At 40.7% G+C, this 16,768-nt stretch overlaps 1 protein-coding gene across 2 annotated transcripts in view; it reads left to right on the forward strand.

Moving 5' to 3' along the window:
• The window catches only part of CHCHD6 (coiled-coil-helix-coiled-coil-helix domain containing 6), a 109,131-nt gene that overhangs the window by 59,051 nt on the left and 33,312 nt on the right, over window positions 1-16,768 (forward strand). For both annotated transcript variants that reach the window (XM_021532034.3, XM_021532045.3), the window contains one exon: window positions 13,113-13,248. In XM_021532034.3, the coding sequence (XP_021387709.2) occupies window positions 13,113-13,248 (136 nt within the window). The remainder of the gene's footprint in view (window positions 1-13,112; window positions 13,249-16,768) is intronic.

A 16,768-nucleotide genomic window follows, 5' to 3' on the forward strand; every position in this document is an offset into this window, starting at 1 on the left:
AACTGGAATATTAGCCAAAGGATGCATGAGGTACAGGTCTGCCTGTTTCTGATGCTGGACTGTGATATCTCCTTAAGGAAAGGATACCAGAAGTGGCACTTTCTCTAGCTGCAGAGAGTCCATTTCCTTCACCACAGCGTCTCTTCCCAAGCTTCTGCTATCCCTGTTGCACTGTGGAGATCTGCCCCTGGCACTTGAGCGTGTGAGACCAGTCTACCCTGTATTTGTTCTCTGCTACTGTGTATCAGCAGAGCTGATGGAGGAAAAAGGAAATAGGGCTGGGCTTCTTTCCACTGTGTTTTTCAGAGTCTGCGTTGAAGCAAAGAGAAGAAATATCTGAAACAAAACCCCAGAGTTTTCTTGGCATTTAATGACTTTTGTAATTCTTTTATCAACACTTACAGCTCTGCAAATTGGTCAAGCGTTCCACGGACTGTTTCCACTCCTTAGTGATTGGGAAGCATTGCAGGATTTAGAAATATTGTACACCTTTCCACCAGTGGCCCTTCACAGCATGCCTGCGAGGTAGGCAAGTAAACCTTCCTATCTCCCTTTGTATAAAAACAAAAGTGAAGTACTTAGTGCTGAGCTTCATATTAAATCACTGACACAGTCATTAGCTCTTGGTTTCCACTTCAAGGCTTGATGCCTGCATGGCCTGACTTGTGCAATGGACTTTGTTCCTCATCTCTTCACCTGAAGCCAGCCTGCTCTCGTCTCCACGTAACTCCTATCAGAGGGTCTCCTCCTCCTTTTGTTCTGCACTCTGTCAAACCCATTTTATTTCCTCCCAGAAAAAAGATCCTAGCAATGATACCACTGAGCACAGCTTTCAGCACCTTAAGCAACTTGCCCTTGTTGCTTCCATGCTGTGGTGAATTGGATAGTTGCCATGGACATATTGTCTCAACTATGTTGTTATAATTGGTGCATTATTATTTTTCTCTTTTGTTAACTAACAGAATTAAAGTCAGGGGACCTAGAACTTCCCCTGCCTTCTTTCCCTGTTTAGCAAACTGCGCACATCAGTAACCACCCACAAAGGAAGCAGCGTGTAAATAAAAAGCCAGTGCTCCCCACCCTTCCCTTCATTCCACATCCTTTTCTCAGTGTTCACAGAGCCATGACTCAGACTGGGTTTAGAGAAGACAACTTGCTAATCCCCTCCCTGCTACAGAGAATAAAATGGCATTTCATTCCAGGCTGTATTAATGCACTCGCTCCAGGGATAAAGCAGCACTCCCAAAAGGCACTGGCCAAATTTTCTTTCTGTTGCGTTGTCTTTGTCTTCTTTTGAGTGTTACATTTAGATTAGCGACTGAGGATTAAATGTTATTACAGGCCCTGAATCTGTTAAGGGGAAGGAAAAAAACATCAGTAAAGAGGTTATGGCTTAGTGCAGCACTCTAGATTTATCCTCAATATGCTGGTTTGGGTTTTTGTTTGTTTGTTTTTTGTAATTTATTTTATTTTGTGAAGGTGGTCTTACACTTTTAAAAATATTTATTTATTTTTGTAGTTGTTACTTTTGGATGCAAAAATTGGCCTGGGTGGGGGTGTGACTCTAAAAGGTAAAGCTGCAGGAGTTGGGTGAGGGGATTAGGAAGCTGTTAAAAGATAAAATTGTTCTGAAGCTGAGTTTCCCTCTGAGATCTCCCTATAGTTTTAAGAACTGTTTCTGAAGCTGCTTACTGATGACTTTATTGCTTTGCATGTTGTGCTGAGGGGACTGCATATGCTTTGTGGTGTTATCAAGGAGTGCATAAAGAATATCAGTTGATCTTATCCTGGAGATCAGCTGTGAATCCAAGGCAGCTTCCCAATGGAGAAACTGTCAAAGAGATTTACTCAATTTAGGACTTGCTATGTGAGAGTTTCATTTAATGGTCCTAAGATCTTTAAACTTAATGGACATGAGTATTTAAGGTGATTACATTAGAGAAACTAGCAAGTAGTAAGTATCCTCCTGGCTGAATGTGGAGTAGAAAACCACTCTGACCCAGTGAGAGTAGGGGAAGAACGTTCATAGATGGATTGTCTGCTGGCAACAGAGAATGTTGGTACTCATGAAAATAAAGATTTTATTGAATTACACAAGATTTTATGAGGCTGATGGCCTCTCAGAATGGCAAGATTCAGTGGAACCTAGAGAAACAATATTTTTTTGTTTCTTTATGTAGATATGGAAAGCTTATAAAACAATTATATGGTGATACTTGAGTTAATCTTGAAGTCTGCTATGAGGCCTTGAGTATTTCAACAGAGGACTGTGCCCAGGAGACAAGGTCTGAAAGAGTTATTATATGGACAGTTGTGAAGCCAAAGGAGAAGGGTAAAGACATCATAGTTTTCAAATAAAATTGCTCTGGGATTTCTCCTATCATTGGATTAGATAAATGATTAATTTATTGTTGAAATTAAGAGCCTCTCCAATAGAAATTTACGAGTACTCAGGAGTAAGAGATTGCCTATTGCTGAAAGCTCATCCAGAGCCTTACTTCAACATAGAACTTTTATGCCCTGCAATGATGATATCTTCACCAAAATTATTTAACTTTGTCCCAATCCTGTTCTTCCCTTCATGCTTGGTTTGTGCTAGTTGTTCCTTCTTCTGTCTGCACTGAGTCTGTTTCATAATCTTCAAATAAAGCAATGGGTTATTAGTCAAAGCTTTTCTGTTTCTCACTTTTATAAAGTTTCTTTTAGTATGAAATTAAAATAGTTTATAATGCATGAGTTTCCTAAGTTTATTTCAGAAGAGGGTAAAAGTATATGGGTGAATTTTGACTGTGTCATTTTACCTGTTGTGCATTTTACTAAAAGAAAAAGTTTCTGATCACTTTCAGTTCTGCTTCACACGGTTTTTCACTCATTACCTTAGCATGTAAACATTTTCCTTATGAATTCTGGAAGGTCTGTTGTTAACTACTTTTACCAGTGCATTGATTTCCTAGCAACATACATTCCCCTACTGCTTTAGGAATATGGTATATGGAAACAGAAGTTGAATATGTGCACTGGATTTGCATAAATTTTCCAATTGGGCCAGATTATTCTTTTTTTGAAACAAATTTTAAATCTTGAAAATTTATTAGATTGTGTGCTTTATCCAAGCTGTTGAATGTTCTTTCTGAAGTTCAGTTCTTGAGAACTACTAAGATGCTGCTTCTAAATAAGATTTTTGTTTTGCCCAGTTAGTAAAATGAGTAACATTCAATCTAATGTTCACAGTGTTGTTTCCTCTCATGCATGATGAGAGATGAGTCCAGTGAACTGAGATTGCAGTTCTGTTAATGCAGAAAAACTGGGGTCTCTTCAAAATTGCAAGAGCGTTTCTTCACCGCTACCTTGGTAGAACTTGGGCATTTATAAAATAAGATCTTGAGCAAGGACTCGAATAGCAAAGGAAGAGGTGCCAAAAACTCCATGTAGTCTGTTAGGGATGTTTCTGTTGCTATCGATTTTTACATGAAAAGCACTTGTTTTTTGTAGTAATGTTGCCTTTATAAAGCCCTTAGATCAGGGTTTGTTGGCAGGCCAAATCCAGATTGTTTTCAAAAGCATGGATATTTGTGCAGCTGTTAAAATAAACCTCAGTCATACTTTGTGCATCAGAGGACATGAAATATTTCAGTTCACAGCTCTTTATTGTGGAGAATGTAGTGAAAATAAAAGCAGATCTCTGCCCTCACATTGGGAATTCCATATTCCAACGTGTACCATAGTGAAAGCAATGTTTCTCCAGGTTTCATAGTATCTTATTATGTATTTACAAATAATGGCAGATCCACACCAAAATCCAGAACTTTTAATGCCTTTTGACCTTCCCCTTGAGTTGGGAAAGGTGTCACGAATATTAATTAATGACCCAGCTTAGCCTATTCCTGCTGTGTTTTTCTGCCTCTGTCTTCAGTGTGTGTGTGGTGTAGTGTGCTGGTGGTAATAGCATGGGGCTGATCTGTAAAGGACTGAGGTTAAAGTTGTCTGGGGAAGCTTTCCATAAAGAGTGGTGAATTAAAGATGTCAGAAGCAATAATGCCTGAGAAACCACTTGTTACCAGTGAATTAATGACTTGTTTGCTAATTAGCAGCCTGAGGCAAAGTTGAGGTAACACTCTAACAATCTGGTCATTAATTCAGTTGCAACTGATTTCAAGGGCAATGTTGCTATTTTGAACAGTAATTGTATTCCTGATTCTGGATTATACACTCTGTGTCCTTGCCGTTGAGTCAGTCTCCTCCTATTGAAGTCTTGGAGGGATGGTAGAAGACACCAAAGTCAAGTACCAGCGGGGGAAATTTCAGGAAATAGTTTGTTATTTAGGTCAGAGCTTCTATATTTTTGTCTTCTGAGAAAATAAGGATTGTGCAGGACTGCTGTGGACACTTTGCCGTCATGGTGATGCATCTGCACAGAGGAAGTTGATGTTTAGTGCTGAGCTGATAAGATTGAAGTCCTTTTCTCCCTTATAGAAGAGAAAAACCGTCTCTGCCATCAAATTTGGCTTCAATAACTTATTTTGTTATTTATTTGTGTGATTTAGATAATTCATGAAGTTGCTCTGATAAAATGGGTTTCTAGGCTATGGGATAGTCAGCCTATTGTGAGAGAACCCTGCTGGGTTTGGTTCTTTCTATACTTGCATTTTTCTTATTAGTCCTGGCAGTGTCTCTTGTTTACATGTCTGGGACATATACATACCATACCAACTATAATTCAAACTAATTTGATCAAAAAAACTGGCATTTGGAAGGCAAGAGCACTTGTTCAGGGATGATTATTGTTTCCTTGGACAGAGCTGGTCATTGTTGTGGTGACTGCAAGGACCACCAGCAGCACACTGGAGCAGCATCAGGAGGCACAGCCTCACTTCACCTGAGATGCTTCATGTGCTGTTCTCCAATCTTAGAACCATGTTATCTAAATTGTTTTCTAGAAGGTTTTTTTCTAGTTTCTGAGAACAGATTGAAACTCAGAGTTCTTGAGTTTACAATATTTACTTGAAAACAAAATCAACCAAACAAACCCTCCCAACTTCCCCCCAAAAACAGACTTGTAAGACTTTTTGTGTGTGCTTGCTTTGAAAGCACCATTATTGATGCTGTCTGAGGGGTGGGGATCCCCTTAATGAGGATCTTTGCTGAGTCAGTGTTGAGAATTGCACAGCTTGGTAAAAGTGGGCACTGTGGTTTTGAAGTTTAGAGAATGTGGGCACAAGCAAGGGGATTTTTTTAATAAGGTGAATGTTTAGCTTCAAATCCCACCTGAATGTTAACACCGGCAGCTTCAATCTCCTCTCTAAATTTATTTTGGCATCTTTAGCAGGACATGCCACTCTGTCAGTGCAGAATATACTAATGGACTCATATTTTTGTCCATCCCTTTGTGTAGCATGAAGTAAACTATAGGAACCTAGTGCAGTACTCAGTGGCATTTGGGAAAAGTAACTGGTGTTCAAATGGGTACTCAGGGTTTTCTTTTAAAAAAAGAACATTTCATTTACAGTGTGACATTATTATAAGATCATCTCACATAGAAGACATTTACTGAACCTGCTGCCCCTCATGTCTTGTGGTTATATGAAATCAACATATCACATCTTCCGTTACCTTCTTTAGAAAACTTTTGGGGAAGGTATTTAATAGACCAACAGTTCCCCAACTAATTCCCAGACATTATAGCACTGTCACAACCCAGATATTCTTGTAGATATTCTTGTGCTGTGTATCTTCTACAGACTGTATGCCTTCCCTTCCTGACCTGAGATCTTAACCAGTTTTTAGATGATTTTTTATCTGAAGAAAGAAAATCCCTATTCGGGTCACTTGTTGGGCTGTGTGTTGTTTTCAGATTCAGTTATTGCTTGCTATATTGCTTTTCTGCCTTGTGGGAGCTGAGCCAGCTTCCTTTCTGATTCAGAGAACTCCTTCCAGCAACAAGATTCTGACTCATTCCTGCTTGGCTTCCAGAGACTGTTTTGCTGCTAACTTTAGGCTCTTCATCTTTGCTAGTCAACTTTAGTAGCTTGGCATCTTTGGGAAAAAGTGGTGCATGGCTTTGTGGGCAGGAGATCCAGTTCTGTTAACTTCTGTGTCTCTTGGCAAGTGAAGGAAGAGGCAGTAGTTTTCCTTTCATCTTCCAAACTGGCAGTTTCTCATAGCTCAGTATTCTACCATCATAATCAGTAAAGAATTTACATCCAAATGTCCATTGGAATTATCCACTTGTGTGGAAAAGTCTCTCATTATTCTAAACCACTTGCCATCTGCCATGCATAATGCTAATAGGGGTGATTAGTTATTGCATTTGCAGGTTCAGTAGGATGAGGATAATATTATTTTATGTTTTAGTTCAGTTTTTTGCTTATTGCTACCCTTTTGCTCCCCCAGAGACCTACAGCCCACCACCACAACCCAGTGCCTACAGCTTATGGGGTCTAGGGAAGCCAGTTAAATTTGGTTGAAACTGCACTTGGCATACCACAGTGAAGTATAAGTGAAGGTATTTCAGGATGACCCATTGATCAAATGAGAAATGACCACTTGTGTGTGAGGATAAACCATGTTGGAGCACATGGGAGTTTGTGCACACTGGAGTAAGTCAGATGGAGAGCTGGAACGAGCATTGCATGGGTCACACCATCTCTTTGCATCAATTTCATTATGGAAATCAAGTTGTTGTTGTTGATTTCCGAAGTTAGAGGTTGATACAGAAAACTGCTAGATTTTAGTCACTTTCTACCTCAATCTGTATGTTCTAGAGTTTGGGTTTTTTTTGTTTTTATTGTTTTGTTTGGTGAATGAAATGTGGTTGGGGCAGGCTGTTTCTACTGAATGCAATACAGTGTCACAGCAAGTGGCTGACACTTGAGACTTGGACTTCTGTGGTAACTTTTGTTCTCCATGATAGAATCTAATTGCTTACACAGAAGATGATTTCAGAACAGCTTCTGCATATCTGTGATTGGAAGGAAAGGAGGTATCTGTCCTGGGAAGAACAAGGGTGCAGTGAGTGCATGAACTCCAGCGGAGAATTGGGTGGCAGTTTCAAACAAGCTGTCAAAACAGGAACTGAGATTGGGAAGTACTTGAGTGACAAATTTTGTAGGATCACAGAGTCACCTAGAAACTCACAGTACTTTAAAATATTCATTCATTTGGCACTTCATGAACAATGTATGGAAAAACAGAGTTGGGTGACCTGTTATTAAAATGCAGCTGTCAAGGGGAGAAAGAGAGAGGGGAAATACTGCAGGTGTGCAGGAGTGTGCTGCTGAAAGAGTGACAAGACATGTAAGAAGGATTTAGACAGGAATACAGCAGTTTCAGCTGAAATTTAGGGGTAGCACCCCTATTCTTCTGAAAATTGTCATGAGGTTTCACCTTTTCTTTTAGTCTGTCCCCTCTTGCTCTAAACTGGTGTGTTACTTCTGCAAGATTTCTGTTCCACCTGGATCAGTGGCAAAGCCTGATGAGCAGTGCTTTGAATACTTGAGGCTGATCAGAAATACTTCCATCCTGATCATATTAGTTTAGCCTCATGAGACATGCAGTTTGTTTACACTGTGCTAGGTTATGTAGCTTAAACATTACTGATTTTTTACTAGACATTTGGATAATCTATTAAGCTTCTTCCATCTCTTATTTCCCTTGCCACTCAGCTGTAACACAGCTCTTACCTCTTCCATTCAAACCATGTTATCAAGCTGATGTGCAGGATCAGGGAACCCCATAGCTTGTAGTGAGGGCACAGTGCTTTGTGATAGTGGAGCATCCTATGCTGAAAGTTAGCTTGCCTGGGTGTTTGTTCTGTGCTGATGAGTTTGTTATATGTGAATGAAATGCTTCAATTGTGTTTAATTTTCTGCTGTAAATGTCAAGGAAGCAATAATGAGAGAGAATGAAACCTTTCTGTGTGCTGTGTATTGCATCTGTCTGAAGTAATTTTTTTCTGACATGTTAGAGAAGCCATCAGAGCCAACTGCTACCCAAGGGAGGATGCAGTTTTACAGGTCAGTTAACCACCTATTGGGTTTTATGTATGTACAGTGCAGCCTGGCAGCACACTACATTTATGTGACCAAAGCATCACTGAGCTTATTCTGAAACGTGTGTAATGGACCCTGGATATATAAACATACTAAGCAGCTATACAACGTGTCCGATTCCTTCCCAACATGCAGAAACTGCTGCTGTGTGCCCAAGGATTTACTGGCAGTGCTGCCCATGCATCTCATTGCTGGTGTCTGGGGCTGTCTCTGCTGTAGTGGCTGTGGTGACTGATGTGGTTTGCTCAAGTTACTTCAGACACTGGTCTTAGTCAAATAATGCAGCAGAAAGCAGCTGATCCAGTCACTGGATTCTGTAGCCCGCATGAAATTCCAGCTTGCTGGCCCATTTAGGTTACTGCTTGCAGCTGTGTGCTGGAGCCAGCTTTTAAGTTGGCTTATATGAGGGATCCTACATATCTTTGTTTATCAGTTTCTGAGCAGAGGTATCAAAGTGTCTGGTTTAGAAACCATCAACCTGTGTCTTAAGTTTTTCTGTTCAGCTTGAATGGTTTCCCAGAGTAAAATGTAAAAAGAAGATCTTGCTCTTAACTCCATCTGGAATTGCTGTTCTTCCCAGTAAAGCCGAGTGATGGTGTATTACTCACTGTGGAGTTACTGATTTTGCACTAGGCTAAAGAGCTGCCAGTTCCTAAAACACTGAAATTGTATCTCTGCTTGGGTACTCAGATCTTCAGCTGGGTGGAAGGATCAGCAAATGCATAGACCTCTTCCAGCTTTCCCTTGCTTTCCAATACTGAGTCTATAATTCTTTCAAAAAGGGTACCTGTCAGCAGCACCTAAGTAGTAGCCATAATGCTGTGTTTGAAACCTTCTGCCTCTGGGTCTGTATCCTGATGATATGGCCTTAATTGCTTTTTGCAGTGAGTTTGGGTGTTTGTCTTTGGAAACTGTTGCTTCTTGATTAATTGATGGCCATTGAGACTGGCACTTCTCTTTCTAGTGCAGTGCTTATGATAGAAATTCTCCAAGTACCTTGCTTTAACCTCCCAGACACTTTGTACTTCTTCATGGGGTTTATATCCATGTGGGAATGAATTTGCCAAGACAAATGAATTCAGTTATTGACTGAAGCAGCTGTTACCTGCTGCTATTGAACAGTTAGGAGAGGGTTAAGAAGAAAACCTCTTCTGAGCCACTAGATTGGCCCTGACTAAGATGAATGTCTAATTCACTCCCAGCGTCCTTACTGCTGCCAGTAATAAAAAGCTTGCTTCACATATTCACCCCACTGCAGACGTTTCTCTTAAATTAAATATCAAGAGGACATATAATAGCACGATTCCACGCCAAGCCAATATTATCAGATTGATGTCAGCAGTGATAATAGAAGAAGGATAAGTTGATGAGATTTCATTTATTAAATAAAGTAAGGGGAATATGCAGTGATAGAAAGGATTTGGTAACTCTCAGTGTCAAAATGCAGCAAGATTGTGCTCATTTTGTCTTACCTCAAGGGATAGTAGAGAGAAGGATGCCCTTTGTTTCATTTTAAGAAAACCTCTCCCTTCTTTTGTAGACAAAGGCCTGATTTAAATCTTTCCATGGGAGGGGGAGAGGAAGTTCTGAAATCATGGATTTCATGTGTATGCAGCCTTCCTGCCCCTTGCACAGTGAAAAGGCAAAGGTTTCTTTCCTCTCTGTGATGGGGGAGGCACTGCTAATGAATTTTATTTCTAAATCCATCTTTTACTTTTTCCAACCTGTCATACTTTCTTCTTTCCTCCTCCTTTAAACAGATGAGTGTATTTTATTGATTTAATCTTTCATATTCTGTATGTCCTGCATGTATTTATTTCAAAAGTATTGTCAGAGCTTGTCTTCCATACTTCCATCTGCAGATACTGTGCTGTAACTTCCAAGCCCAGCCTTTCTCTCCTGCCTTTTTCCTAGCTGCTGTAAATGAGCCTCTTACACCTGTTTTGATAATAGTTGTGGCAGTTGCAGCATATTTTATTTTAGACAGAGGCCAACTGTCTACCTCATTTGGTGGTGACATATGCTTAAAACTTTGACCCACTTTAGGAGAAAGGTCAAAGCATGCAAGGCTTCTGCTAGTTGTATATACAATCCTCATCACGTTTCCACCATTTTCCTTCTCTCTCATGAGAAATCATAGTAAAAACCCTCAATGACACATCAGGAGCAGTGTGATTGGGTGTCCAGAAGATGAATTTTTCTAAAGATTAGTTAGTGCCAACAGCCTTGAGCTAGGGTGAAAGGAGATAGTTGATGAAAGTCCAGCTCCTTTGGAACTCAACCCATAATGTCATTGCGTTCTACAGATGTGTTTGTAGTCAGATGGTGCTGGTTTAATTCCTTTTTGTCTCAGGTATGTACGAGGGAAGTCAGACACCTGTAAGGTGCAGCTGCTGTATGTGTATAGGGCTGCAGTTTCCCCAACGAGGAAATGTTGTAACCTGAAGCTGAGTGTTAATGTGAGAGGAGAGTGCCACCCTTGATTCAGACTGGGCAGACATTGTGGTTGCTGTGCAGAGAGGAAAGCATCTCAGGCAGCTGTTCACCAGAGCATTCAGGTGCCTCTTTCCAGTCCAGATGGGCACCAGAACTAATCTGCTGATTGTGGATAATTTATCTACTCCCAGATTCCACAGTAACTTGTATTGATAATCACCTAAACCAACTTTGCAATTTGCTGATTAGCATCTCTAAATCTGTTTTGGGAAGCTGGTACAATTGATGCATAACCACAGCTTGAGGTTTTATTTTGAAGAAATATAGGAGAAAAATCTTGTTATGATTTTGGGTACACAATACTAAATAAATCCTCCCTGTGTTGTGGGAAGTGATGTGTAGGAATGCTGGTTTAAATACTTCCTGGGCAATGCATACTGGTCTGTGCTGATTGATCCCCTGCTTCTGGTAGGCTTTAGGCAACAATACTCTTTTTGTGGCTTCTTGCTCACCACTGTGTGGCTTTTAAGTAGCCCTGTGGGTTGTGCACAAGGGGTCTGTAAAGGAAGAGGGCCACAGACTTTGCAGCACTGTCTGAGCCCAGAGACCAGTCCTAACTTCATAATTATTCTAGGCAGTGAAGACTGATACCATAGGAAGGACAGTGATCTAAAGCAAAATAATTCCTGTAGCTCTCTCTGCTGACAATGACAACCTCTAAATATTTCTAGGATGTTGTTCAGTTCAGATGAATGCAAACTGGTTTGTGGTATGCTGTACCTTTTAGCTCTTCCAGGTTTCTATACGAAAAATACAAAATGCCCTTCAGTTTAACATCACTGAGTTTAAAAAAAAACTAATTTTAAAAGTCTTAACTTTTTCAATGAATTGAGGGATTTGGTGGTATTTCCTGACCTGGTATTGTTTGGTATCATTTCCACAGTCTCACTGATTTGATTAGAGTGATATTAAAGTTAGTGACAAAGCAAAATGCCAACATTATGAGTTTCTGAAGCTCTCTCTGGGTTCTTTTCTATCCCAAAATTTGAAGATTTTTTTTTTTCTGGAATATGGATTTTTGAGGCTTTAAAAGGTGATTTGCTATATAACATAGAAATTAAAAATGAACACTAACCCTTAGGGACTGAGCATGGAATAAGTTTCTTCTAAAAGCTGTGAGATTAATGAAGAGGTAGAAAAAGAAGTCTGTATAGTATCTTTGTTGGCTTCTGATCAAATCTCAGTGTTTTAGTGTGGCTGTCATACTGGTAAATTCCTACTCTGTCCATGGATGTTGGCAGTAGGACTGAGGACTGAATATCAATTAGAGTATATCTCAACCAAATTATTGTGAGAGTGCACCCAGGTTGCTGATATGGAAAAGACAAAATTGTTCTTCTTTTGGTCCTTCCACTTCTTTCCTGAGCACCTTACACAGATGTGCATGATTTGGAAACTCATATCTGAGCTCTCCAAAAGTGTTTAGATCTTGGTTTAAGATTTCCTGTTTCTTAGAAATCTGTTTCACCTGAAAGACTGTGACATGCCCAGGGACAGGTCATGTTTCCCCTCTCTCTGCCTTGCCATGAAGCCCTTTTGCTGAATGAGTGCCTGTTGTTACTGTGGAGATGAAAACATCATAGCATGGCATTAATATCTGCCTGCAGCATCAAGTGCTTTGGAAAGAAGAGGTGTGTTTGATATTTGGGTACAGATCTCTAAGCATATTGGAGCAGGAAATATGAGGAATTAAATGGATTTATGGTTTAGGAGACGACATCTGAGGATTGCTACACCTAAGCATATGTTCTCTTACTCTCTGGTAAAACATACCATGGCCATGGTGCTGTGAATGCCTGCAATGTGTGTCTGCCTGTCTGTGCAGCTGATGTCACTGTCATTACTGTGTTTGTGCCATTGTTGCTGGGATTGTTTTACAACGACCTTCCCCTTTATTGGTACTGTTGCTGATGATGTGCCATATGTACACATGCACATTAGAGTAAAGGAACATCATCCTTAATTGTTCCTGGGTAGCTGTCAATGCCATTTACTGAGTATGAATACTAATTTCTGCAGAAATACAAAGAAGCAGATATCTGGTCTTGCTGGTTTTTTTTTTCTAGTCACTAGGAGAATTGCAGTGCTTCCAACCATGCCGGATTTCTTGGAGTCTTTAAATAGATGAGAATTCAATAGATCGAGGTGGCTTATTCAACAAGTCTGTTCAGTTCCTTGTCAGACTGTTACAGATCTAGTAGAATCCAGGCCCAGCCAGGATTCTTGAGTTCTGCCAAAGATTTCCAGTGTGAGTTGAGAAAATCATTGAAACTCTTGGACTTTGGGATTTTTTTTCCTCCTGACTGCGAAGGGATGATGTTTTAATAAGGGTGAAACAGCCTTCTACACCAGCTAAGAAAGATTGTGTTCCTTCTTTTGCTAAGTACCCTGGATTTTCAATTGAAAGACACTGTTGGTCATTTGACCCAAATTTGTGATTGCTGCTGCCACCAGTTTCTCTATTAGGACTATATGACTCTGGCATAAAATTAGTATGTGTGTTGATGGAAAAGTGGTAGTAAGTGGTTGAGAACTCCTCACATCATTCTGTGCTTGTTTTCCCTGCAGGAGGAGGAATGCTGATCCTATCTGTGCAAACTTGCAGTCTGAAATTCTGAAGTGCTACCAAGAAAACAAACGTGAAGTGCTCAAATGCTCGGAGCTGGCAAAGGAATATCAGCGCTGTGTTAGTGCAGCTCGGAAGGTAACAAAAGCTTCTCTGTTGTACTGGCTGGCTTTGCTGTCTTGTTTTGCATGTTGCTTTCTTCTGAGAAGTGTTTTTGAGAGCTGTGGTATCTGTTAGTCAAATTGCAATCTTCATAGGAGACAAATCTTCCTTGGGATCCATTTTCCCACATTCATTCCACATTTCCCAGTCACACAGTGTATCCCAACTTCATTCCTGTCAGCGAGTCCTGTTGTACCAAGCTGCCACCACAACAGTAGAACCAGTGCTCCCAGGTTTCAAAGTCAATGATTTTCCCTAGTTTTACCTTCGCGGATGTTGTATACTGCAAACAGTAAGTAAATCCACCTTGGCAATGTCTGCAACATTTTCAACAGGCTCTAAACATCTCCTGTTGTGGGACTTTGCAGTTGGATGTCTTGCTTCTTTTCATTGCTGCATGGGGAAAGATTTTATACTGGGTAAAGCTGCTGTCTGTTAAGAAAATTCCATACTCCTAAAAACTCTTCATCTTGTGTGGGAGGCCAGGAAGCCTTATGGCTCTTCCTTCTGAGATGCAGAGTCCCAGTAGATTCTGTTGATGCCTTAGGACAGTGGCTGCTCAGTACCTTGGAAGAATTTCTGGCTATTGAAACAAGTGAAGGGGAAAAGAAAATGAAGTATTTGGACATTGCAACTAGGGTATGGTCCTGGACCATGAGAGAATTCAGTTGGTCAGGTGTCCCTCAAGGGCAGATTTTTCTGGTTTGTTTTTTGGGTTTTTCTGCGAGTAGAAAATTCTCCAAAGGTGCTGAGAATACAGTAAAGTGCATGTAGGGAAAAGGATGGTAATAGAAAATTGAGACTTTACTCATGGGGTTATTAAAGCAAAAGGTGGGGGAGAGGTGGATATTTCATGGAAGCAGTCTTTCTCTGCATTAGCATTGTGAGGAGAGGCTGTATGCCTGATTTAAGTATAACGTGAAACAAGCTGCCAGCCAGCTCCCAGAAGAAGCCCGACAGAAGGAGATGGGAAAATTGTCAGGATATATTAGACCAAATGTTGTTGCTAGTCCTAGTGGAATTTTTTTCCTTCCTGTTTACAAAGAAGGTCTTTGTATGTCTGCAAATCAGCAAGGTTAAAGCTGCCAGGGAAAGGGCTTTTCTCTGATATCTCTAAAGTCCCCAGCTCCCAAAACATGTGGTTTCTTTTTCTTCCTCAGCTTTAAAGTAGAGTGGTGCCTGTGCTGCTGCTGCACAATCCGTGCCCCTGGTTGCTGTGTGCAGAGCATTGGTGCATATATTGCCAGCCTCTGTTATCCTCCTTGCCTCCTCTAAATCAGGCTTGTAGCCTTTTCAGTGGAGTATATCTTTAGCAAATGCATTTACCAATACATCTTTATTGCATGCAGTGCAGGCGGAATGTGATTACCAAAGAAGACAGATTGCATTAAACTTCAGCATATTTGCAAGCTTCGGCTCCAACCCGCCTGAGAAAGGGGCTGGGATGCTGCCAGCCCTGAGCCCCAGCCCAACATTATTAAAGAGTAAATTGGAAGCTAAATGACTGGTAACAGCAGAGGGCAGTGAAAGATCCTAATAACTTGGATCTTTTTTGGATTTGGTGGAGGTTTTGGTAGGTTTTCTTTATAAACCAGAAACTGGGGGTTGTCTGGTTGTCTTCATTCCCAGAGTCTTCAATGAACTTCAGAATATTTTTTCCCACTCTTATTATAAACTACCTGGAAGGAGAAGTGTGTAGGACATTATTTTGTTGTGGATTATTACAATGTGGCAGAAAATCTTGCTATGCTTTAAGAAGGGGCTTGAGAGACTAAGGAATAGGTAACTAACACCTTGCAGCTAGAGGTAGGCACTAGAGGCTTCTGCAAGTACAAATTCAAATACAACCTTTGTAAGGCAATGTGTCTTCTGTAGTTTCCTTTTGTCCCAGGACAGCTCAATTCCCTGACAATTTGCCTCACTGCTGTTACTGACTCTTCTGACTCCTGAGATACATGTAGCAATCACAAGCTGTTGTTTTATCATGTAGGATTAAAACTCCCTCCTCCCTTCCCCTTTTTAAGCTGTTATTTTTCTTTAAGTTTAAATTAGCATCTTATACCAAATGGCTTTGTCTCACGCATTCCTCTTTCAGGAAATTCAGGTTGGAGGAATGTGGGAAAGAAAGGCCAGAATCTCTTAATTTCTTTGGTATTTTTTACCCTTTTCATTGTTTTTAAACACAATTTGGTTTCCAGTGCAGGAGGAAACGTAATCAAAGTTGGATGTGTGACTTCATCTCACTTGCATGGTGGTGATTTGTTCACTTGCTTTTTACTAAGGATTTTATAAGGCTTGCTGAATATTCTTTAATGAAGCATCTGCTTCTCTGCAAGCTCCCTTTGATGGCTGGTAAAAATGTCTGCAGGGCATGGTATACATTAGGCTCAGAGAAAGCCAGCTCTAGATTTCTAGACTGAAAATTACAGCTTACAGTGGATGAGAATAATTCTTTGCCTCTTCCCCCTTACTGTGTTTGTTTGAGACCATTCCTTTGGACACCCATTTCCCTTTGCCTGTTGTTGTGCTCATTTCTGAGCCAGGAGCTGAGACACACCCTCAGTTATTTCTGCCCCATGAACAAATATATTAGGTAATAATTTGATGAGTTTTAAAATTGATTTTCTATTGCTTTTGTGTACAGCTCCTCTTCCTAGGAGAGGTTACTTTATTGTGGTGCATGGTAGAGATATAGCAGTTTTGTATATTTTCTGGCTATTGGGCCATCTCTTGTAGTCAACAGAGAGAAATAGGCATGTGTAGAGTGTGCTGCATCTGATTTTAAAGAGTAATCCGAAACAGGCCAGCTGAATTGCCAGCCAGAGATGAGTATTTCCCTCTGCCTCTTGGGAGGTACATCCAGAGCATAGACTACAAAGTTGGTGCCTGTTCTGGTATGCTCATGGTTATGGGAGTAGGATCCTGTTCTGGTTGGCCACCTTTGTAACCAGGATGCTTTCAACTTGGCCTGCCTAACTTGCTCATGAGCTTTTCCTTTTATAAATGTTGAGTTTTGGGCGCGTCACCATTGACTCAGTGCAGCATCACTGCATGGAGCATTGACTCATCAGCCCCTTTAGGCACTGGGGTCCTTGCTGCATCCCATGCTTTGCTTAAGTGGAAGTTCTCTGACTTTAGAGGAAGTTACTGTGATAGCTCCTGTTTAATTTAGGAGTGTTTTATATTTTCTGGTGGTCTGTTTCCATGGCTCTGCAGAACTTGAGCTACAGCATAAAAATCACTGGCTTTAAATCTAATAAAAGCTGGGATAATGGGACAGCTGTAGGAGGGGCAGTTCCCATTGTGTCTTTCAAAATTGCCTGTAGTTTATTGACCGCGAGTTTCACCAAGAACCACTGCTGCCGTTAGATAATGAGAATTGAAAATTGCTGCTGCTGTTTCCCCATGGTTTTATCTTGTGCCAGTGAGAAGGGGGTGTGGAAGGAAAAAGAGAGTGGGCAGTGGAAATCTGCGTAATTTCTTAGTTTGGGTCCAG

The sequence above is a fragment of the Lonchura striata genome, chromosome 12, assembly GCF_046129695.1.
Source record: "Lonchura striata isolate bLonStr1 chromosome 12, bLonStr1.mat, whole genome shotgun sequence".
Taxonomy (NCBI): Eukaryota; Metazoa; Chordata; class Aves; order Passeriformes; family Estrildidae; genus Lonchura; species Lonchura striata.